General features: G+C 39.4%; 1 protein-coding gene across 2 annotated transcripts in view; it reads left to right on the top strand.

Annotated features, from left to right (window-relative positions):
• Nucleotides 1–8,127, top strand: part of sema3d (sema domain, immunoglobulin domain (Ig), short basic domain, secreted, (semaphorin) 3D) — a 30,211-nt gene extending 22,084 nt beyond the window's left edge. For both annotated transcript variants that reach the window (XM_086298497.1, XM_086298498.1), the window contains exons 16-18: nt 2,325–2,389; nt 2,911–3,050; nt 7,048–8,127. In XM_086298497.1, coding sequence (XP_086154623.1) covers nt 2,325–2,389; nt 2,911–3,050; nt 7,048–7,512 — 670 coding nt within the window. In that variant the 3' untranslated portion in view covers nt 7,513–8,127. The remainder of the gene's footprint in view (nt 1–2,324; nt 2,390–2,910; nt 3,051–7,047) is intronic.
• Nucleotides 8,128–25,360: the final 17,233 nt, after the last annotated feature.

The raw sequence follows: 25,360 nt of genomic DNA, 5'->3' as shown, positions 1-25,360 counted from the left end.
GTATCCAGCTGTGGGGCATTGAGTCATAGGCCTTCTTGTAATCAATCCAGGCAGTGCACAGGTTGGTCAGTCTGGTCTTCAGAATCAGAATCAGAATCAGAATGGGTTTATTGCCAGATGTTGAGGTTTACAACATTAGGAAATTGCTGCGGTGCTTCAGTGCAGACAATAAGAATTAAAGTGCTATGTAGAAAGAAAGATATGTGCATGAGATATACATGAGATATATACATGAGAATAAGAATTATGAGTGCTACGTAGAAAGATAGAAAGCAGTCTCGGCTGACTGTTCTGTCTACCAGTAGCTGGTGTTTTGCGCCTCTGGTATTCTTGCCAATTCCTTTCTGTGTCCCACTCATGTATTGACCCATGTGCCTGTTCAGCTTAGCCGATATGATGCCTGACAGGAGCTTCCATGTAGTACTGAGGCAGGTTATTGGTCGGTAGTTGGAGGGGACCGGTCCCTTCTTGGGGTCCTTGGGGATCAGGACCGTCCGACCTTCAGTTAGCCATTCCGGGTGTCTCTCGTTAACTAGCAGCTGGTTCATTTGTGCTGCCAGACGCTCGTGGAGTGCAGTCAACTTCTTTAGCCAGTAGGCGTGAACCATGTCGGGCCCTGGTGCTGTCCAACTCTTCATACTGGAGACCCTTTCTTGGATATCTGCCACTGTGATGGTTACTGGACCCTGTTCAGGGAGGTCGCTATGGTCTGCCCTCAGATCCACTAGCCACTGAGCATTGCCGTTATGGGTTGCGTCCTTCTCCCATATGCTCTTCCAGTATTGCTCCGTCTCCAGCCTTGGTGGTGCTGTTCTCTTATTGTTCCCTTGCCACTGAGAGTACACCTTTGCTGGTTCTGTGGAGAACAGCTGGTTTATTCTCCTGCCTTCTATCTCACTGGTGTACCTCCTCAAGCGGCTGGCCAAGGCTGTGAGTCTTTGCTTGGCAGTTTCCAAGGCCTCAGGTATGGACAGCTTGCTGTATTTCTTATGCACCTTCTTTGTCGCACCTTTCTGCAGCTCCGTTAGTTGGCTAACCTCCCTCCGTGCTACTTTGATCTTGCCCTCTAGCCTCCTTCTCCATGGAGGGTACTGCCCCTTGTGGCTGTTCAACTTGTAGCCAAGCATCTCACTGATCACTGCTGCCGTATTGTAGATCAGTTTGTTAGTGTCGGTAATCGTGGTTGTAGGTATTGTCCGTAGTGCTGCATTAACAACATCTCATTCCAACAACGCTCTGTTTTCGTCTCTTGCCCACCGATGCCTTCTTGTTCCAGTAGCCCACTTTTCATCAGGGTGCCCTGGTTCCTCAACACCTGACGCGGACCTTGTTGATCCGGGCGACGTCCGAGCCGGCATGCTTTCATATTTATCTGTCTCGCTCATGTCTGCGGTAGGCTTGCTTAGCATAGGGGGTCTAGCCTTAGGACCCTTACTGGATACAGACGCCCCAGGCGGGAATCGAACTTGCGATCCTCTGTTCCAAAGGCTGGATAGCGTAGTGATATATATATATATATATATATATATATATATATATATATATATATTATTATTTTTTTTTTGATATCCTATTGTAGTGATAGACAAGATTATCTTATGGAATAAAATGGAGTGGTTCTTCTTCTTTAGCTATACAACTATAAAGCTAATGCCTCCCTACATTTTAAGTGCTTTTGAAAAAATAGTAATTCTCAGACAATTTCTTCACAGGTTTATCACAAGTAATGGCAAATTTGGCATTCACGTGAAGTGTGTCAGAAACATTCATTTTAATAACTATTTGTTTGACTGATTTACAAAATGCAGTATTGAGAAACACAAATAAAGGTATTAAAAACCCTTTTTCTGATTTTTGTTTTGTTTTGTTTTTCAGTTTTCGCATGTTGCAGTGTTAACATCAATCTGGATTTACTTACTTTAATGACTGAAAAGAATTTCACATAATTTTCATATAACAGTGTTATTACCAACTTTGATTTTGGCTTTTTTGGCTAATTATGGCTGTTTGTTTTATAATGTCTAATTCCTGTCGAACCTTTAACTGTGATAATATGGTGATGCTAAAATTGTAATTCATAGAATAGAATTCAGATAAATGTCTGATAAGGACTTCATGAGTGGATAATCTACTAATATAATGTACACAATGTATATTAAATTAGCTAGATGCTAATTTTGTGAAACTCCCCTCGTGGAGAATACTGGACTGTGAGCGTAAAGCATATAAGTTCTTTATACTTTAAATTCTGCATCTCAATACTGAAGACTAAAGTGGTCATACGCTTCCTTGTTTTTTGCTTTGTTTCTGTGTTTACTTGCAAGGCGAGCTAGAAGACAGGACATCAAGAATGGAGACCCTGCCATGCAGTGCTGGGACACAGAAGACAGTATGTACACTTTATGTCTTAAGGGGTTCGGCCACTGTTTGTTTTTGTAAAGCATTTCTTAAAAAATCAGGAAAGCATCTGATCACTTCAAATTCTGTCTGCTTGATAATGAACCTAAACCCGCAGACAGATTCAAGAAGAACTATAAACAGTGTCAAGAAAGACAAAAAAATCCTGCAACAGATGGTATGGCTCCCACGGAGCTCCGATGTCAAGATTACAGAGTCAGATTGGGATCACATGAAGAGACAGAATCAACAGAGAACGGAAGTTTTTCAAAGAAATATGACAATATGTCCAAGATACTTTCATGTTGGCTGACACAGCTGAAATTTGTGTGCTTGTGTATCCATTGTTGGGGTTTTCATGTCATGCAACAAACATGTTTTTAATGACAGTGATGTCCTTTGCCTGGTACTGCATAATTGTCACAAAAAATAATCTAATTATGAGACATACATCAGATACTGTATCTTTGTTAGAACCTGAGAAAACATAGACACTACTTTTGGTTTTTACAGGTCTTGGTACTGGGAGTGTGGAGGAGAAAATTCTCTTTGGGGTGCAGAGCAACTCCACATTTTTCGAGTGTATCCCCAAATCTCAGCAGGCCCGGATTCGATGGTACATGCAAAGACTGGAATCTGAACGCAGAGAGGAGGTTAGAATATTACTGCATTTTTCATAGATTCAGCTCTCCTTCTGTAGTCTGAAAGTCTTTTGCTTTTCTTGGGTTCATGTTGAAGGGGTTGCATTTATTTTCTTCCTACATCAAAAAGTGGGGAAAGGTTAGAGTGCCTAGGAACAGTGTTTGCTACAGCGGCACTAATTTCTCACAGAAATGCTTCAAAACATCAAAACACACCACAGCGGACTTCATGTGCACTGCTTTTGGAGTGTTGAACTTCTCAGCAATTATTTGTACTAAAAATCTCTGCATACGCATATTTTTAATAATGTCTAAGGCCTTGACAGAAAAGTTTCCAGCCATTGCAAAAACAATAGGGTGGGAACAGAAAGGCATAAAAGCAGAAAGAGGTAATATATTTGTATTTGAGGTGTGGAAAGGAACTAAATAATGATGACAGTTGTCTCCTGATTGAGACAACAGAGATGTGCTTACTCAGCACCTCAGTGCCTTCCCCTCCCCCTATCCAAACATACAATCTATCCTGCACCCACTGCAAGTGGCCCTTTTAGTGCTTAACCTCTCTACTTCCCACTACACTAATTTCCTCCTACCACTGTGCTCTGTCCTCTCTCTCAGGGGTGAATGTAAGCACAGTGACAGGTGCATAGGCCACTAAAGACCCATGTGCTTCTTTATGGGCTCACACTGCACAAAGCTCTGCTTTTTGTCTGTGGGTGGATGAATGCATGTGTCTGTGTTTCTTTATGTACCCCTACAGTGAAAAACTATAACAGAGAACTCCCCAGGGACAGCCACGGGTTTTGGTGCAATAAACACAATGTGGTGTTTTCTGTGTTTGTGTGTGTAGGGATGAATAATATGTGACCTGTTGCACTGTTGACAAAGTGATGGCGGCTTGGATGGAGTCAAATAAAGAAAAGTGATTTAAAATTTCAGGTGTTTTGAATTTTAAGTAAGCACATAGCTCCTTAGGATTCATACCATAAAAGTACTTTGCAGGCAAAAGAGTTAAAATACAAATATAATGGAGATAATTTTGAGTATAGGTTGAAAACAGTGCTAAAAGAAAAACATGATAATAAGATAATCATGACAAGGATTAGACAAATACAGGGAAGCTATATAAGCTAAAAATAATAATAATTACAAAAAAACACGGCCAAAGCTGGAGCATGATTATGAGATTATTATGTGACTATACATAGTTACTATATATTATACTATAGTATTTCCAAATACATTTGCAAACTGAACAGTGGAAGAGCAAAGTAGTTTATGAGCAATATTGCCTTAAAACACTTTTTTTCTCGTTTGTGAACTCAGACAACATAAAGTAATTATATAATAATTTCTGGTACTTAAATTATTGGCCTTTTTACTTCTTTGTCATGTCGGTTTATACGTACAATTATAGTAAACACAAGATTGTGCTGCTTCAAAGCAGCAAACATTGATCATAAAAAGGATGGAGATCAAGTGAAAAACAAGCTGGAGGTCAGAGGAGCGCACACTTTTCAGATGTTGGAATTCATAGTCAGTTGTGTGGGCGATATCTTGAATATGTTCAGATAGCATTCTTGCAACTAATACCATTTGATTTCTTTAACTGTCTTAATTTTTCTCTTTGTTTTAATTACCTAGTGGCAATGGTGTGTTTGCTGATATGTGTGTTATGTATAAAGTTTGGATCTATGTTTTTAGGCCTTTTTTGGATGCGGAATTGAAACTACATCCCTATTACATTAGTTGGGTGTAATAGTTGTATCTTGGCCTTCTAGCTGTGTAAGGTGGTTTATGTGTTCTCACAGCTGCAAAGCATGTGATCATTTAAGTGTCTTGCACATTTCAATCTCTTCTTTTCTGCCCTGTTTTCTTCTGTCATCCTTTTATCTTCCCTGGCCGTTAACTTCCTCCTCAGCCCGACCCTAATCTTTGCTCACGTCCTGCCCCAATACTCCTTGCCTACTTAGCTTCCTCAAAACTTTCATGCTGTGTCCACAATTTCCCACAGTTTTCCCTCCTGTGTTTCTGGGTTTTGATAAAGGCAACCTCAGCCAGCTGTTCATAGCACCTGCAGCCCAGTCTAAAACTTACTCAACTCATAATCTCCTTATCCAGTGCCTCCTCTTATCTCCTAGTAAAACTCAGCTATTAAAGATGTGAGCTAGAAGAAATTTTGCCATCTTTCACACATCATGTTTGTGCACACGTGTTTACCTCCTGGAGCCTGCAATGCTAGCCCATTGGGTAATCTCTAATAAGAAAAGTATGGAAAAGGTTAAATGTGTTGCTCAATGCTCATTAGCACAAAGCACCTATTTCTCAGCTTAGGTGGGAATTTCTTAATTTGATACTTAAAGCATCAAATTAACTTAGAAGTAGACTGCAAATATTCTCGCCTGTGTTTCATTTAACAGTTTAAACGTCATCATTAAATAACATTTCATTGCTTTACTCCACATTCATGCAAAGTTGTTAAAACAAAAGAGCATAAGTGTGTTTATGAACGCTATACACCACTATACACTATACACTGGATTGCTTTCCCTTGTAGGAGTTGCTGATGTGATTGCATGCCCAGACACACACAGACATATCCACATACAAATAAAGACAGACCATCTGGCTAAGTTTAAAAGCCTGGCATTGCTATTTAGTCACAGATGCCTTGGTTTTGGATGGAAGAGTGCAGGCGACTTAAAAAGCAATCAGATAGGCACATGAATGCTAATTGGATGATTTTAAAAGGCAGAGGACAGAGAGCCACGTAAGTGTGATTTTTATGTTTTTAATACGTATACCATATGTTTTGTCAAGTCAGTCAGGTGTGTCACGAAATGAGAATGTGGTATGAGACTGGCTAGTAGGTCTAATGTGTGCAAAAGACAACATCCAGAAAGACTCTGAAACCTGTGGGTGTGCCTCTGCCTTGACTACACATCATTAGTGTCAGATCTGGAAACCACCACAGAGCTATCCAAACACACACACACACACACACACACACACACACACACACACACACACAGAGACACCTGTGTATGTAAGAAAAAAATGGTAAAACAAGACCACAGCAAGCACATGGGCAAAAGACATGGTAATATTCTGCATTTCTTATCAGTTACACCTCTGGGGGTCAAAGTGCAGCTGTGGGAGGTATCCCTTTGAAGCAGCCACACTTTCACACATGCTGGACTCACTCCCTCATGCTCTTTCTGTGTCCTCTTAACACAGCTTTGTTTTTTTAGGCTCTGACAGCAGTCACATCATCCGATGAACCGTGGTGGATGCTAGACGGAAATAGGGCCAAAAACATTAGCATGCCACTTACCTTAACAACAAGCACATACATTCCCAGCAGCGCTCAACGTTTACTCTTTATTATGCATCTAAAGATCTCTCATCACATAATGACCTGTGCCCACCCACGCCGTGAACTATACTCGCCACACCTAATTCCATATGCTTCCCGTTTTAGGGGTCATTACCTTGTTCAACACAACTTGGTTACAAATCTTCAGAAATGTATGTGTTTGAGGAGGGTGTAGGGCTGTGCGATATGACCAAAATCTCATATCCCGATATTAAGACATCTATCGTCCGATAACGACATAAATCACAAAAATGTAACATTTTCTGTAAATTCTGTGAATCTCGGGCAGCTCGACTTGCGTGAAGTGTTTCCAGCTGGGCGTCGTACCTGGAGTCGAGTGTTTTAACTGATGCATGAAATAATAAATTTTTAGACATAAGTTATAACGGCCGCTGTTTTCTTTGATGGCCACTACAGTGACCATCAAAATAATGAAAAAATATTGCCGTAAACAGTTTATTTTGCGACACCACGAAAAACGATAGCGTAAAATGTGAAACGATAGACGTTTTTATATCGTCATCCGATATATATCGTTATATCGAACAGCCCTAGGAGGGTGATGTGTTAGCTGGGGTTTGTGGTGGTGGGTTGGCATTATGTAGCTCTTATATGTTTCTTGTTGTCTCTCAGGTCAGATTTGATGATCGAGTAATTCACACGGAAAGAGGTCTCCTAATTCGCTCCCTTCATGCTTCTGATGCCGGTGTGTATATCTGTGTAGCTCAAGAGCACACACACTTCACCCATACTCTCCTCCGTGTCACTCTACAAGTTGTTACAAATGGACAGCTAGACAGAAAAGCCAAGCCGAGTGACGACTCTGCCGGGGGGCTACACCATGGAACAGAGGCACGTCAGCGATATAAAGACTACCTGAGAGCGATGAGCTCTCCCTTCAGCTCTCTAGAAGAGTACTGCGATGCACTGTGGCTGGATAAGAGGCCGTTGAGGGTTCGAGGGCGAGGCTTAGGAAATGGCAAATGGAAACACATCCAGGAAATGAAGAAAAGCCGGAACAGGAGACACCACAGAGAGAATGTGGAAAAGAAAGAACATCAGAAGCAAGGGAGGGTAGTGAGGACAGCAGAACAATAGGCGACAGGATATAGAAACATTAAGGATGTTTATATTAACTGGTTTAAGGATCAAGCTAATGTGACTCAGAACTGTGAAACTGCAGTGTCAGATGAGCAAGTAAACTTTAACTCTTAAAGTGACATGAAAGACGATCAGTGAAATATGCAGTGCAAAAATGCAATATACTTAGCAAGCAACTTGAAGTAGTAGAGGTATGTTACAGGAAAACACACAGTTAACGTTGTAAATAAATTATCCATTGATATCACTCAAGCCTCCGTAGTTTGACAGACTGCTGTTGCTCGTTTTACTCCAAAGTTTCATAGGGCTAATATTCCATTTGGTCACTTAATGACATTAAAAGTTAGGATTTGTAATATTGGAATTAAGATGACGCCATTACTTTCATTATGTATGACTGTAAATATTGATAATACATGTACAGGAGACATAGCATGCTAAGTTTAGTCTTATTACTGACCTATAACAGTAATCATTTATGATGTTATTCTAAAAAAAATGACATATTTTTGTACAATCCATTTACTCTTGTGTACTGTAGGTGCAATAGAGGTTTTTTTTTTATTATAACTGTTTGTGAACGTTATTTAAATAAATGTGTCTTGGAGCCTCTGTTCCTTAAATTTATTGCTTACTTATATTCTGTGCACAGATAAAATCAGTATGCAAAAACTTTACTGCTGCAGTTACTGGCAGTCTCAAGTATATGACAGGCATACTCGGAATTAGTTAGGGTTAGCTCAGCTGAGCCTCTCCTGATATAGCAACACGGGTCCCTGTACACTGTATGCAGATGTCAGAATGATTCAGGACCAGCTGGTTTGTTTTTTAGTATGTGTCCCTGTGTGTGTGAGCGTGTAAAGGTAAATGTGTAAAAGACAAGAAGAAGAAGAGAAAGTGGCAACTTCAGTAGAAACCATTTGAAATATAAAAGGCTGTGATCAAACCCAGTTACAGATTTCCCAAAATAAAAATAAAAAGTTGAGATGGCATCAGTGTCAGAGGCATGAGCATGAAAACCAAGCATTATGCAACCCAGTGTGCCTGGCCTGAATTTTATGTACAGACTTACAAAGAAATGGAAGTAATATGATACACGGTGCTTGTATTTCAGGCTGAAAATAAAATGACAAGGCTCTTCTGTGAAAGGCATCATCACAGTCATGGGAGTCCTGTTTTAATTGATTTAGTGGTAACATCTTAAATTTCATTTTGAGTGAGCTGCTGAAATACTGGAAGAAGAGTCACATAGAAAATTAGTCTCAAACTCAAATATATATATAAAAAATATGACTTTTAGAAATATTATTATCATTGCCTCATAGACCATAACTGGTCTATCATAAATAGCTATAACTGTCTTTATGATGGACACTGTGTTTTTCTTACAGAGACACATTTTATTGTGCTTACTTTCTCCCTATCTAACTGTATAAATAGGTCTACCATTTTGTGCTTTTCCACAGTGATTTTCAGAGCTTCTTGTAACAAAGACAATAAATATTTCAAATGCTTCCTCTCTGTCTATTGTTTATTTATCAGTCAGCTGTAAAGAATAAACTGCATCTCCCCCGAACGGAAACAGCAAGAGGACTTTATAAAAACTAGAAAATCTTTTCTTCTAAATATTATTACATTAAAATATTATTTTTCACATTTTTTTTTACATTAAATTATTTATCAACTTATTTCACATAAACAAATGTACATGCATATTTTAAGACAATGTATTTTCTTAAATCAAAATTAGTTCAGCTTACCAAACATTTATTTATACTTCACATCGTCCTGTACTGTGGCATTTTCATTTCCCCTCTTTAGACCATCACAGCCAACTGCCACAGTACCACCACACTCTCAAAAAAAAAAAAAAACCAATTTGAAAGACCACTAAGGGTGATAACTGTCAAAAATATCAGCTCACTGCTCAGTGTTGCTATTGCTAATGGTTTCATTTCAACAGCATCAACTTATTATCTTATTATTTATTACAACTTAGTGTTCCTTATTTATATATAAGGCTGAATGATAATGTGCTATCCTGCACAGAAGATCTGTTGTCAGATGCCATAAGAGATCGTAATTGTAGACATAAGCATACTATGTATGCTCAGAGTTAACTTGACCCTCACATGTGGCTGGAAAACAACCCATGAGTGAAGTGATTTGCTGTTCTAGACAGGCAGACAGAAACAGTGGGGGTTAAATGAGGAAACAGAACCATGGAAAGGAACCAGAATTTCTAGAAGGAAGTGGTTAATTTGATGTGATTGGTGTAATGAGCAAGCAAGTGTGCTTAGGAGCCCCTGGAGCGAAGCCTTACAGTGTATTCACACACAGACAAAGGCACACGTACACAGTATACTTCTTTTTCTCCATCAGTGTCATGGCTGTGTGCAGGAAGGCAGAGGGGAAGGACCCAAAATGCAGGACTCACGGAGGCAAAAGTAAACTCAGAATAAACTGCTTTATTGCAGGCTGCTGATCAAACAGAAGACTAACTAAACTGGAAAATATAAACTAACAGGCAGGTAAATACAGTTAACAGAACACACAGCTGAAACTGAGGGTGAGTAGACATTGACGACACGACAGAGAACAAAGGAAACACAGGGCTTATATACACACGGCAGTAATCAAGGGATGAGAGACAGGTGGGGAACACACCTGGGAGAAATCACAGCTGACGAGACAGGGGAAATGTAACCTGAACACACTCACATAAGACAGGGACCTTCAGAATAAAACAGGAAACTAACAGACACAGAGGACCAGACAAGACACCATGGACAGACAGAGGGACATACAGGCAGAGAAGACTAAGCACAGGCAAAACCTAAACTAAACCCAGAAATAATAATCATCATCATCATAGGATAGCTAAAGAATCAGAACATAATTATAATGAGCACAATCTGGAAACACACCAAAATACAAGAAACCGAAAAAGCAGGGTCAAAATGACCCAGAACCGTGACAATCAGTTACATTTGTAAAAATTGGTTTCTCTATGATCAGTGATCCACATGGGCAACTACATCAAGAATTGGTTCTATAGATGGGATCTACAGGTTAGATATGATCTACAAAGCTATGTAGGTGTTTTAGTGCTTGTTTTAGTGTCTTTACCTTACAACATAAAGCACCTACAGGTGGCAGTTGTAATTTGGCACTATATGAACTAATATTGACTTGTGCAACAAGAATTAATCATTACCAGTGTTAAAGGATAAAACTGTCAGCAGCAGTGTTTTTCCCTTTTTTATAGCCTGGGTCAACTGAACAACACATTCCAGTGTTTCAATTGATTTAAAGTGAAAATACACATCAAAAACAGTTATCAATAGTGTAAGTGAAACTGCCTGGCATTAGTTGAGACCAAGAAAAAACAAAAAAACAAAAACCACATAGCAATACCTGTTGACCTGAATCTATCAGCTTCCATTAGCCTGACAACACAGAGAAAGTATTAACGTCACTTTATGCACATGTGCCCAGGTGCAAAACTCCTTTGCAAAGGTGTTTTCTAATGAACCCTGTTCCACAACCTCCACAGTGCCATGCCTGAATCAAGATATCAAAAACTTTGACAGGAAGACTAGAGGGAGAACAGAGCGGAATTGAGATGTCAGACCAAGGAGGTGTTTCTGGTTCTATATTACAGGGCATTTACAGCTGTGCAGATGTGTGTTTGTCAGGCGTTGACAGTGAACTTCTATGATAGCTGTCGGGTTGAGCGGTATTGATGGTGGCCTGCGGGTATTGGAAGGGGAGAGGTATGTGAGTAAGAGGTAGAAACAGTTGTTTCCTCTGAGTAATGACTACCTGTAGTCCCTCAGCCTCATTTACAGACATAAGTGATCTCTCTTCTCTCCGGGATCTGTGGCAGGACATGCAATATTCTAAACACCCCCTATGATAGATGTTTTCATCTGCTGTACAAAGAGCTCCTTTGAACCTCCTTGCAGAAGAGATGTCTGCCTCTGCCCTGTTGGTCTCCCTTGCTGTGGACAGTTTTTGTAAACAGGGCTCAGTCAGGATGTATGTTTACCTGCACTGGGTGTAGTGTGTTTACTGCTGTTAAATATCATATACCAAACATACTGTCCTTTAGAGAGATTTTAATCAGCTCACAGTTTTTCTCAGAGTCTAAAAGTCCCTGGGTACTGGCAAGTTCTTATTTGGTTGTTCGTACAAGTTTCTTGAGTAAAATCACATAAGAATTGTATTAAAATAAATTATACAGTACATGGCTCACATACTGATTACCAATGGTGAATACTTTTTATTTGATCTGTCTCTTATAGCTTAATCTAGTTTATCTGGCAATTGGTTTTCACTACCAGAACATGAAAAAGACACAAATCTTAAAACTATTCCGAATTTTCCACAATTCCTTTAACTTGAATTTCATATATATCACAAAGAAAGCTTAATGTGCAGATCCTTAGTTTACAGTGAAAGGAGCTGGAGCCCTAAAATAATAACTGAAATGGCACAATGGGTGAACAAATGCCAATGTTACCTCATAATATTTTCTATTTAACACTGTGGGAAAATGTTGTTAGATAAATGTTTTTGGCAAGCCCCAAACTCTGTGTTGCAATCCTTGCCCTGCTAAAGATTTTTGTTTCCTAAGCTTAACCACAGATGAGGCGATGATCACAAATTCAAGTCGTCAGTGAGAGAGAGGTTTTTGTCATGTCCACCACATCATGCTGTCTCTGATGCAAGTAAAATGAAAACAAAACAAATGAGCCTGAAACTGTCTCTGAAAAGAATTCATCCTCCGTATTTGTGCCGCTGAATATAATTAAAAACTCTTTAGTTGTATTTTTAAGCAATAGCACTTGTGCCATTAAAGTAAAAACAATATTTATTCAAAATTTTCTGCTTTGTTTTTCCATGTCTGGTTTATGTAAGGTCTACTGGTTACCAGAGTTTTACAAATTAACTTTACTCACCAGCATGTTTTGGCTTTTTGCCCCCTCTCATCTTTCTTCTCCTTTTTTGGTTCATCTGTTTGGTGTAGGTTCATCTGTTAAATGTGAGACTGTCATGTGTACATTGGTTTGTAGAGGAAGAGAGGAGTCCCAATGAGAGTAAAGAGAAACTGAAATATTACATGAAGGGGAAGAGACACTGGACTAATGTGCATGACTGGAAGCAATCGTCTCCAGTGTCTGCTCTGTACTGTGGAACCCCGAATCAGCAAGAGAGTTGATGAGCTTTAGTAAACATGGAAAACCTCCAGAACATCTGATGGAGGGTTTTCAACAGTTTTCCATGCTGGGGTGTCACGAAAGCACTCAGATTTCAAGCTTGATTTTTGAGATCAATATACAAATGGTCCCTCTTGCTTTCTTTATATTTTCCTTTCAAACAGCCTTCAGGCTCAACTTCCAGACTGGTTGTCAGTGTAATGAACTCAGCTATGTCAAAACATAGACAGTGTGTGTTTAAAGTGTCAGATTCTTGTCAGTTACTCTGTGTAGGCATTGGCACAGTTTAATACTTTGTTGACTTTAATCTATTGCTGACAAGTCTCGCACTGATGTATAAAGGTATTAGTATTCAATATGACTGGGTGGTTATTTCATTCATCAAGGTTAAAAAAAAACAATTGTTTGTGGTTGAAGTTGGAATTTAGATGACTGGGAATGTGAAGAAAAATAATTCTTGAAACTTTTGTTTGTTCTTCATTGTGCTAGAACAAATTTGCTCTAAGATGCTTTGTTGTAGTATTTTGTATGACTAACTTAGATAAGCTTTCTTGTCAATTCTTTAAGTAGTCTTCAGGAATAGCTCTCTGGGCTTCTTCAAGGACTTTTAATTGTCCTGGCTTTTCTTGTATTAGCTGTCAAGATAATTCCACACTGAGGTTCAGCCTCTGGGGAGGCCAGTCAATGATTGATAGTCTTCCACTGTGTGTTTCTTTCCAGATATGCTTTTACTACATTGGGGATGTGTTTGGGATTTCTGTCATGCTGAACAATGAATTCTTGCAGATGGTGTTGCAAAATGGTTTAAAATCCGTTTGTGTTTTTCTGCAATCATAAAGTCATCGATATAGAAAAGCTCTCCAACACCACTGGCTGACATGCATGTCGAAAAACAATGACCGAGCTTCCACCGTGTTTTGCAGATGCCTACAGACACCGGCGGACCTGCCAAAAATTTCAAACTTGGAATTTTCTGTGCATAAGACCACTGACTTTCAGTCCAGTTCTTGTGTCATTTTTGCATACCATAGCTTTTCTCCCTAATTCCCTTCCTTAAGAATGGCTTCTTGACAGCCATCCTTCCACTGAGGCCATTTTATATGGGGCCTGACAAAGAGTAGATGAATCAACTGATGAGCCAGATGCATCTCTCGGGTCCTGTGTAAGTTCTTTGCTGGATTCTTTCCCATTTCTTAAGGATATGACTTTCAGATATGATTCATCTTAGGTTGCAAGTTTTGTTTAGGCCTGTCTTTTCTCCTTTCGTCCTCTGATTCTCCAATTTCTTCAGAAGGACACACTGAACAGCATACTGAGATATGGCATGTTTTTGGCCAATAGCTCTTTGGGAATCACATTGTTGGTGCAAAAATACATATTTTATGCCCGTCAGAGTCTCTTATCTTTGGTATTTTTCATAGGTTCTAGAAATGAGAACAAATTATGTGTTTTTGTGATGCACTCCTAGTAAAAGTGCCAATAGGTACAACTTTACCAAGTTGTTTAGTTGTTGTGTAGACAGCAATAAATGTAACACTGAACATTTTATAGTTTTAGAATAATAACAAAAAAAAATCTGTAATAATTTCCCTTGTTGACTATATTTGCATAGCTGATATTCCCAGTTGTTATAAAGATTTAGTCCATGGGTTCTGTAATTTTGATTGAATGGCTACTGTGAATACATTTTTAGACCATTACTATGTCTGAATCTACTTTACTCACGTTTCATATTTGAAATTCTAGATTCTGTGTAGGTAAAGAGCCGGAGAAAACATTTGTTATACAGTTCATTATATGTGATTAATGGCATGGCAATCTAAACCGAATGTCTATATCAGCATGAGGCTTATTGTATTAGGAATTGCACAGTGTCAGTATACAGTGGGGCAAAAAGGTATTTAGTCAGCCACCGATTGTGCAAGTTCCCCCACTTAAAATGATGACAGAGGTCAGTAATTTTCACCAGAGGTACACTTCAACTGTGAGAGACAGAATGTGAAAAAAAAATCCATGAATTCACATGGTAGGATTTGTAAAGAATTTATTCATAAATTAGGGTGGAAAATAAGTATTTGGTCACCTCAAACAAGGAAAATCTCTGGCTCTCACAGACCTGTAACGTCTTCTGTAAGAAGCTTTTCTGTCCCCCACTCGTTACCTGTATGAATGGCACCTGTTTGAACTCATCATCTGTATAAAAGACACCTGTCCACAGCCTCAAACAGTCAGACTCCAAACTCCGCCATGGCCAAGACCAAAGAGCTTTCGAAGGACACCAGGAAAAGTATTGTAGACCTGCACCAGACTGGGAAGAGTGAATCTACAATAGGCAAGCAGCTTGGTGTGAAAAAATCAACTGTGGGAGCAATCATCAGAAAATGGAAGACATACAAGACCACTGATAATCTCCCTCGATCTGGGGCTCCACGCAAGATCTCATCCCGTGGGGTCAAAATGATCATGAGAACGGTGAGCAAAGATCCCAGAACCACACGGGGGGACCTGGTGAATGACCTGCAGAGAGCTGGGACCAAAGTAACAAAGGTCACCATCAGTAACACACTACAACGGCAGGGAATCAAATCCCACAGTGCCAGACGTGTTCCGCTGCTGAAGCCAGTGCATGTCCAGGCCCGTCTGAAGTTTGCCAGAGAGCACATGGATGATACAGCAGAGGATTGGGAGAATGTCATGTGGTCAGATGAAACCAAAGTAGAACTTTTTGGTATAAACTCAACTCGTCGTGTTTGGAGGAAGAAGAATACTGAGTTGCATCCCAAGAACACCATACCTACTGTGAAGCATGGGGGTGGAAACATCATGCTATGGGGCTGTTTTTCTGCCAAGGGGACAGGACGACTGATCCGTGTTAAGGACAGAATGAATGGGGCCATGTATCGTGAGATTTTGAGCCAAAACCTCCTTCCATCAGTGAGAACTTTGAAGATGAAACGAGGCTGGGTCTTCCAACATGACAATGATCCAAAACACACCGCCCGGGCAACAAAGGAGTGGCTCCGTAAGAAGCATTTGAAAGTCCTGGAGTGGCCTAGCCAGTCTCCAGACCTCAACCCCATAGAAAATCTGTGGCGGGAGTTGAAAGTCCGTGTTGCTCGGCGACAGCCCCAAAACATCACTGCTCTCGAGAAGATCTGCATGGAGGAATGGGCCAAAATACCAGCTACTGTGTGTGCAAACCTGGTAAAGACCTATAGTAAACGTTTGACCTCTGTTATTGCCAACAAAGGTTATGTTACAAAGTATTGAGTTGTATTTTTGTTATTGACCAAATACTTATTTTCCACCCTGATTTACGAATAAATTCTTTACAAATCCTACCATGTGGATTCATGGATTTTTTTTTTTCACATTCTGTCTCTCACAGTTGAAGTGTACCTCTGGTGCAAATTACTGACCTCTGTCATCATTTTAAGTGGGGGAACTTGCACAATCGGTGGCTGACTAAATACTTTTTTGCCCCACTGTAGCTGTTTGTGTACGTAACACCAGAACAGAAAATCTTCCTAACTAGTTGCGCTTATATATTACTATGGGAGTTTGCACCCTCATGTGTGTGCACACTTGCTTGTGTGTGTGTCTCATATTGCTGCTGGCATCCACAGATCCCAGGGGCCACAGTGTACATATCCATGAAATCGATATGACTCAGTGCAGTTTGATGCCACACCTCATTGACCTTTAGCCTTTTAATCTGGTTTTCCAATTGGTCACATATCTTTACTTTATCCTTGTTTTGCTGTCAAGCCACATGACCTGCCCTGAATTCATTTGGAAAATATTTTCCTGATGTAATAGATATTGACTGTAAGAAAAGGATGCGCAGATGTCTACTCTCATTTCTTTTCAGCCAGTTTATATTTCATTTAATCTACAGAAGTATGTTTGATATGTCTCTATTACATTACCAGCATAGAGCGGTTAAGCGGTTAAGCCATGAGTGTCAGTTTGTCCCCCACACACATACAGACACAGAAGTAAAGGTAATTTTGATGTTTTTGTCTGACAGTTGTAAAAATCTTGAAAAATAACGCTGGGACCCCCTAAAAAGAAGGGAAGAAAAGAGTACATAAGAAAACCATGAGAGCTTTTAAACATTTTGATTTTAGAGACTGGGTAGGATACCTGATAAGTGGTCACAGCTATCAGGTGTTAATGTGAGGAAAGGGAGAGGAGACAGCAGAGCAAGGGAGAGGTGAAAGAGAAAAGTGGATACTTTGAGGGAATTACTGTAGCATACCTCTTCTGCCTGGTGGCATGTAATGGCATCTCCTCCTTTATCAGTCAAAGCACATGACATTATGCCACCAAGGATTTGACAGCTGACACCAAACACCTTGCAATGCTCCTCTTTGACTCTGACTTCGATCTACTCTATGGTAAGACATTTGTTGGACTTGTTAAGCAGAATAACTAGTGACAACTGGTTAAAAAAAATCACGTTGAAGCTTGTCTTGCTTACTCAGTGACAGAGCTAAGTGTGTGCAAAACTGCTTCTTAATTGTTTTGTTATTTGTTTTTTAAAAATTAAGTTTTATTTTTGCATTTTCTCTGTGATTGATTTTGAGTCATACACAGTTGATATGTGCTTAAGCTGGTTCAGCTTTTATGTGAAAAATCACCAAACCTGATCACAGACCTGTGCACACCTTAAACATGGTTTGAATTGTTTGAGTATATCAGTGCTTTACAGCTATTTGGACTTAATTTCATATATTACATGTGCTTAATTGTTATTTTTATTGTTTATTCTTTTTTGTTACACTTACACTGATTTATTTAAAATTTATTGTCATTAATTTAAGAAAAAATAAACATCCATCGATATCGTTATAGTTCTAAATGCATTATACTCACTGATCTTGATGTTTGCTGTACTATATGTTATGTTTAATTATTACAATTTCCACCTGCACTGACCTACAAATTACATTGAGCTAAAGAAAAAAAATTGCAGAGCCCAAATTTTAGTGGAAGAGTAGGAAGAGTAAGGACCTTTGCAGTGGAAAAGTATCATTGCCCTTTTTAACACATTAGCAAACAAGGTATGCGTGTATGTGCATGCATGGAATGATCTAAGTATTTTCCAGAGGTGTGAATGGTGTTGAGCTGCCAGTGATGGGAGATCAAAAGCTTAAATAAAATGTTTGTCACCATAACAGCTGTAGGGCTGTGGATTTCCACTTGGTACTGCTAAGCACAATCAAGAGTACTCACGCCTTGATTTTCATGTCTCTATTGAATGAATTTGGAGAGTCTGTTTACTTAAACTCAAAACATTTATGCAAGAACTTCTGCATGCTTACCTTGGTTTCCACTGGCACACTGGCCTTTTCGCAGAATCAGTTGTTCTTTTGCAATAGCACGCACAATGTTCCTTTCTGTCTCACAGTGGATAAGTTCCAAGCAAAACTGTTTTATTGAGACCAAGGGGAATTTGATTTAAGCTGCCAGGTGCCGAGCCAAATTCACAACAAGATTACATAAGACCAAAGCTGGGGAAAGTTCACTTCCAGAAAAAGCAATAAAATGAGAGACCACATGCTTAATAATAACAAAAATCACACAATCTCAGTAGGTATATTGCAGTAACGTTACTGCACGCAGAGTGCAATATTAAATCGACATATATTTGATGTGACACTTTTTTCTTTACAATTGCCAACAACGCTTGGTGCTGGTACGGCACTGTAGTAGAGTGTAAGAAGTGAATATTGGCATTCTCAGTATTAATCAGCTTTACTTGTACAGATAAATGGTGGGCCATGCTGATACTGAGGGAAATTCCTTTTCTCGGTGAACTGCCATTCATTCAGATGGCTCAGAAAATAACAGCAATCAAAGGAGAAATGGTCCAGTTTGCAGGCCTTTTGTGTAGATATGTAAATGAAAAATGACATCCATTGCTCTTCAACCCATGCATTACTTCATCATTCAAAACACTGCTGTCATGGCCTGGTGATCACAGCAGGTTGCCACACAGCTTCCTGGTTTTTTAAACAGATTTGTAAGACGGATGATTCAGTGCTTTCATAAAGGAGAAGCTGCCAGTGTGTCTTTGACTGTGATAAGCCTCAGTCTCCCTGCATTTGTCTTAATGAGCTCATTCTACATTCATTGCAAACTAATTACTTTCCTTAATCATCACCAGGCACATGGTAGTCTATTATGGTTATTATTTATATTAGACTGTAAAATGAATTGTGTTTTTTATATATATATTTATGTGCTTTCTTTCATTTCGGCTTCCTTCCTGCCGTCTTCCTTCCTGTGGTTTTGGTAACCCTACCCATATGGCTCAGTCTTTGATGTCTTTCTGAAATCCATGTGCATGTCGGTTGTCATGTTGCTTCATGGCAGGCACATTCCTGCATTCCAACATGAGGGCCAACCAACACAAAACACACAAATGCCTGATGGATTAATATTTCTGCATGTGCTAAACAAATTTGCAAATATCTATATATATTGAAAAGCATAAAGTTGCCTATTTATTTAGTTAAAGGATTTACATCCAAAATCGTCCGTAGGATCAGCAAATGCCCACCTTAACCCTTATCTGAACACCAAATGCTTACAATCACATCCAGTGTCTGCATAATAAGGAGGTACCAAGGCACCAGTTTTGGCAAGCATGAAGGGCACTGCTATCATCAGAACAGACAATGTTCGGTAGCCTTCTGCAAATGATAGATGACTGCACTCACTGCCTTTTTATGGTTCTTTTGGGCCATGCTTAAAGTTGAAATATGTGAAGGAATAAGCAGAGAATGTATTTCACGCAAGAAATGGAGGTCACATTCAACCTGCTATGAATTTTATGGTGGTTCAGATTCCTGCTCCCTACAGTATATAAGTATGTATGCATGTGTGCGTGGCTGAGTGTTATTAAGAGCAAGAGAAGAAATAAAAGTCTCAATAAATTTGATAAATGGCAAAGCATTCTCGGCGAAAAGTGTCGTTTTATACGATTCATTCAGTCTTTCCAGTTTTTAACTGCTGCTCACTGGTTACTGGCTTTGCTGTCACTTGTGCCTGACACCTATCTAGGCAACGATAGAAAGTTTCAAAGACTATGGACTCAAAGTTCATTCACCTGGGCTGCTTGCCTCATTTACATCACCAATGTTGAGATTGCAAATAAAATATTTTCCTATAATACATTTTTTCTGCATCCAACCCAACAACTATACATGCTTTGTCACCTTTAGTTACAAATAATAGAGTAAATTCCCACATGGCCATGATTTTAATAGCCCACGTAATAACCCGTGGTATGTAATGTCAGAGGGATACATTTGTTTAGCTTGATAATATTTTACATGGACAAATTTGCAGAATAAACTTTATAGTGCTTTCGTTTTTGCAAAATGTGTGCTAATGGTCAATTTCTCTTGTGCGTAAATGTGTGAGTGTGTGTACATGAATGGGTGCAAGGGAGAGATAAAGGGAGGGAGATTAATTACAATGAGGTATTACTCCGCTGTGAGTGTTGTAAGGGCAGCACTATTATGCAGATGAGAGGGTTAAATGTAGTTGGCTACCACACAGCGTGTCATTAAATCTGTAATAGCAGCGGGACCATAATGTTAGACTGCTATGGTAATGCATTCTGTCTTTCCCTGTGTCATACACTAAATAACCCCGAGTCCCAATTAAACACCTGGCAAAGCATTTCGGTTGCTTTATTTATTTATTTATGTTATTTAGCTCTTATTCTGCTTATTGTTTTTAGCTCATTCTTTATTTTTTCTCCTTTTCTCTCAAATCCTTTTCTTCTATCTGTCTCAGTGGTCATTCTCTGGTCTGTAAAATGAAAACAGAGGCAGGCACTAATTACCTCTGGCTCATCCTTTTGTATGCCTAGGCAGCTAGTGTAGATGGTATAAATATAACCTTCCATACCTGTTTGAAATGATGAGCTCAGAGTGGACCACAGTGAAGTCCATTACCCCAATTACCCAATTATCTCAAATGACAGGTGATTATCAGACATCACTACCAATACTGCTGTAGCACCATCGCCTGGAGTAGCTGTTTTGCCAGGATGAATATAGCTATTCATGTCTCCATTTTCTTAATGTCAACACAGACACACAAAACTGTACACATATGCATTTATTCCTTGGCGTGCTGCCGTGTACCTATTTTGACAGGTCACTCAGTGCAGCGTTTCCTTTTTTGAACCATTCAGAGATCCTGGAGGAGGTTCTCATATTCAGTGGTAAAGGAAACAGAGCTGTTAGTGCAGGGTCACAACCTCTCACCTGACATCTGAGAAGACTGTGAGTGCATATGTGTCAGTGTGACATGTGAGTAGTACAGATCACACTGTATGGCACCCAGAGATATGTTGTTTTTGTCGTTCCTGTGTGTGTCTGTGTGCCCATCCATCTATCCTCAAACCCAGACACTTGTAAAAAATGAAAAACAAAAACAAATGAAGAACGAGCAAAAAGATCCTTGTTGGTCTGTTATAGAAGCACATGTTGGAATTACAGCAGTGATCAAGTAGTAATGCAGCTTTCATCTGTCTTTTAAAAAATGCTAATAATACTGGATCATTACAATTCTAAAATGAAGAACTTATTCCTTAACGTCTGGCCACTATATTCCTTCATGTATCTCCACCTACCTGCTACTCGCCATGCCATCAAACCTAACGGTATTGGGCATCTTAAACACCACTTCCTGTTACTCAAGCAATAAAATGCTAAAAATTTAAATTTAATTTCCAAAAAACAAAAGTTAAGCATGTCTGACATGTAAGGTGCCCAAAAACCTTCAAAATGTGTGTGTTTGCATGTGTTTGTGCGCATATGCATCCATTCTTGTCTCTGAGAGGTTGGAAGGGTCACTGGTTAGGTCATGTGTATATACTATCTGTGCCAGGTAAAAGAGCTGTCCTGCAATGGACTAAGGCTCCCGTGTCTACTTGTCATCTCCCATGCGGCACAGTGTCACTTGCCCCCTTGACTCTTTCCTCTCCTTCCAACTCACCCTTATCTCCCCCTTTACAAGAGGTAATGCAGCCAGGGCTATTCTTAGCTTCAGTTTCAAGCCTGTCTCTGGGGAGCAGTTAAGCGGGGCTCTGTTACATTACACACAGACATTCATGCACTGACTCACAAAGGTGTCTTAAGACACTTCTTTAATAATAATAATAATATCTTTACCTGTGAAGCCAATTTGAAGAAAGACATAAAGTACAAACTTATGTTCCTATTGAAAACTTAAATTAACTAAGTGTTATGCTGATCATGTTAACTAAGCAGGCTGTCTGTACTTGAAATATAACTGGTGACGGCCTCACATCTGATGCAATGAAGAGAAAGCAGTATTCATCTTATTATATTTTTCATCTTGCAGAAAGCTGATACCTCAGTGGGATTTTTATGGTATTGTCAATAGCATCTGCATAAATCAACAGTAGCTCTATTTTACATTAAGTAGTAAGAACAGGACATAACTTCAATTTATTGTAAAGCAATATATTTTGTACCATGTGTTTCCCATTTCAATTAGGAATGCAATCATATATTTACTAGCTACAAGCTAGATCATATTTCTCTGCTGTTTTAGACTAAGCTTAAATATATAATTGCTTGTATTTCTATTCTTTTAACATTGTAAAAAATAAAACAGCTTATAGCTCATTTTAAAGGTAGCTTTTAGGGTAACGTAAAGGCGCAAGGTCAAAGAAATGGAGTCTGGATTCTTTCATAAAGAAAAAAAGGCCTGTACTTGTGCTCGTATACATTTGCTGTTCCTGCAAACTCTCCTTTTAAAAAGTGGAGGTAGCAGCTCTGCATGTGCTGCAGGAAACCCAAACGTGATGCTATTACCACTTTTCCACTAATGTTAATCGAGCCTCTCACTGACAGTTTCATAACTAGATGTTTCATATATATATTCTTTAAGCTATTTTATGTGACTGTCAGAAAATGCCTCATGTTTTTCCTTTAAGGTTTAACCTGTGTGTGTCTACAGTATGTGTATGTACACATTTTGAGATCAGCGATACAGCTGAGCCTCCCCCAACATATATTGCCTATTAAGGTTAAAGGTTAATTGGGCATGTACCACTTCATAATGATGGTATTGTCTTACAGACCACATGCAAAATTGGGAGCCAGCTTCAGCCTTATGGAGTGTGTCTGTGTGTGTGACAGTGGAAGAGCCAGGAGGACAAAGATTTTATTTAATTTCATCATTGTTGTCCTAACAAAGACTGTGGCCAAGCAATCCTCTTTTCCTCAAAGTCACTTACACTCATGGTAACTATAATGGAAATACTACAAGGAAGTTAACTGGGGCGCTCTATTTTACACACCTGCAAACATTTGTGACCACAGCTCAGTAGGTATTCAATATGCAGGGCCAGAAGTCATTTGAAGTATGGCTACATTATGTGCTGGTCTACCACATTGGGCTCATGGATGTGTAAAGGAATCTGCAGTCGTTTGCACTGCAGCAGAGCTGTAAGACAGCATTTCTGGTGGTTAATGGCCTCCCATGAGCCTGCATGCTCCTGTTTTACTGTGCAGCCTGTGGGAGGGAGGAGGGGAAGAAGTGATGGTGCTTGAGGGGAAAAAGAAGTACAGAAGCCCAGGGACATAGGAAATGAAGTAAGGACAAGGGGAAAGTTGGCAGGATGAGGGTAGGTAGGAATAAAGAATTTTTATGATGTTGTGTGAAATGGGGAATAAAGAATTTCTCCCACTCTGTGTGTGGTGTCTGTGCGTTTTTCACTAGTGTCTGCATGTGGCCTCCAGTGTTCAAAGGTGAGCCATCAAGTTCAGGTTCACATTCACACACATTAATCACCAGCAGGAACCCAGATTGAAGTGCTGCCCTAGCTTCTCTTATATTATCTTCCATTCTGGCAAGCTGGAAAGAAACATTCATCCATTTTCATCACCTTTTCCAGTGAGGCTGTAGCCCATCCCAGCTGTCACAGTGACAGCTGCACAGGTTAGCTTTCTATTGCAGGCTTGGGAAACAAACAAAAATTTGCTTTACCTTTGCAAAAACACAACATGCTCCAATGTTTAAAAAGTGTTGCTATTTATAAACTAGGATGTGGTTGTGATTATTTCACTACTTCTTAACAAAGTACTGGAACAAGCTGTCTCTAAACTCTTTAGTGAAGTGAATAAAAATCATTTGCTTTTAAAATTACTTGTGGGAAACCTGTTTATTTGAGATCAAGTATGAATTTATGAATGGTTTTGTAAAGCCAGCACAGCTTTCAGTCTCTGTATAACTTTGACTCTAATAAAAGGTAAGAGGAAGAGTTGTGGTTGTACTATAGTACCTCTTTAGTTTATAGAGCTGGAGTCAGTTATAGGGTGAAGAGATGAGCAGCCACACCAAAGTACCCTCACTGTAGTTATATATAGTTTTTGTTCACCCCACCCTGCTTCGTTGGTCCTACACAAACGCAACAGCTTATATGACCTGTTTTCACACCCATGTCTTTGGCTCTGCTTTTCTTTTTCCTCTTTCTAGTTTCACATCTCTGATGTCCATTGTTTCTGGTTAGTGGTTTGGCAAAGCAGTGCATTATGTAGTTTAAGAAAGGAAAAAACACATCATTTAACTCACTGCCATTATTGCTGATATTCAAATTTATATAATTATTTATATCCTATTTAGCTGATAGTTTTTTTTCCCTGATTAACTGTTAAATTGAGCAATTAAGGTTAGAAAGGTTTTCAGTGATTTGACTTTTAAATATTAGTAGCTGAAATGAGTCTAAATTCACGGAAAGAGTGAGAGAAAGCACGAAACAGAGAGAGTGAGAGATGAAAGAGCACTGACAGCAACAGGATGCATGGACAGTGTCACAGGGGCCAGTATTGTGTGCATTTGGTTGAGGCCTCCCGCAGTGCTGTGAATGTTTTCTCCATGCTGCCCTGGAGTGTGTGAGGGGTCAGAGCCAAATGGACACTGTGGCCATTGTCCTGAAATGGCTAACTACTCATTTGCTCTTAGGCTAGACAGATGACCAGCTGTCCTGCATGACTTATAATCAGTCTGTGTGTTTGTGTGCAAGCATTTTTTTATAAACATGTTGCAACATTTTATCAGTTACAGTCCTGGTGTTAATACCAAAGAAATCTGTTTACTTTTATTATTGAAGATGTGATGCTTTTACTATAAAATTTGTAAAACTTGTGTAGTAAAACTAAAGAGAAATTAATTCCAGCATGCTTTGATTGTAGTGGGAAGACCTATGGTTCTCATTTTGTTAAAAGGTCCTGTCAGGTAGTAAATGCTTAAGCTGCAATAAAACATTACATAAACATGTCTTTAATATTAAGTGGATAAAAAGGCAGTAAGTGCTAATATGTAAATTTATGTGCCCTCTCACTCCCACTTAAGCTCCAACTGCCCCCAAGCCCCGCAAAATGTTTATAATATTTCACTCTTAATTTTCAATTTTATTAATAACCCTCACTTTTTTATCCTCTCACTTTTACTGTGTGGTTCACAAGGTTGTTTTGGGGGTTTCTTTGGTCCTACCATGGCTACCATGTGGCACTCCTGCTTTGAGTATAAATCACCCCCTTGTCAGACACAAACGGTAACCACCTGTG

The sequence above is a fragment of the Aulonocara sp. 'chitande type north' Nkhata Bay genome, linkage group LG7 (genome assembly GCF_057382095.1).
Source record: "Aulonocara sp. 'chitande type north' Nkhata Bay isolate Kocher_YH1m ecotype deep benthic linkage group LG7, A_spYH_male_GT1.1, whole genome shotgun sequence".
NCBI classification, from domain to species: Eukaryota; Metazoa; Chordata; class Actinopteri; order Cichliformes; family Cichlidae; genus Aulonocara; species Aulonocara sp. 'chitande type north' Nkhata Bay.
This window is presented reverse-complemented; position numbering and strand designations above follow the sequence as displayed.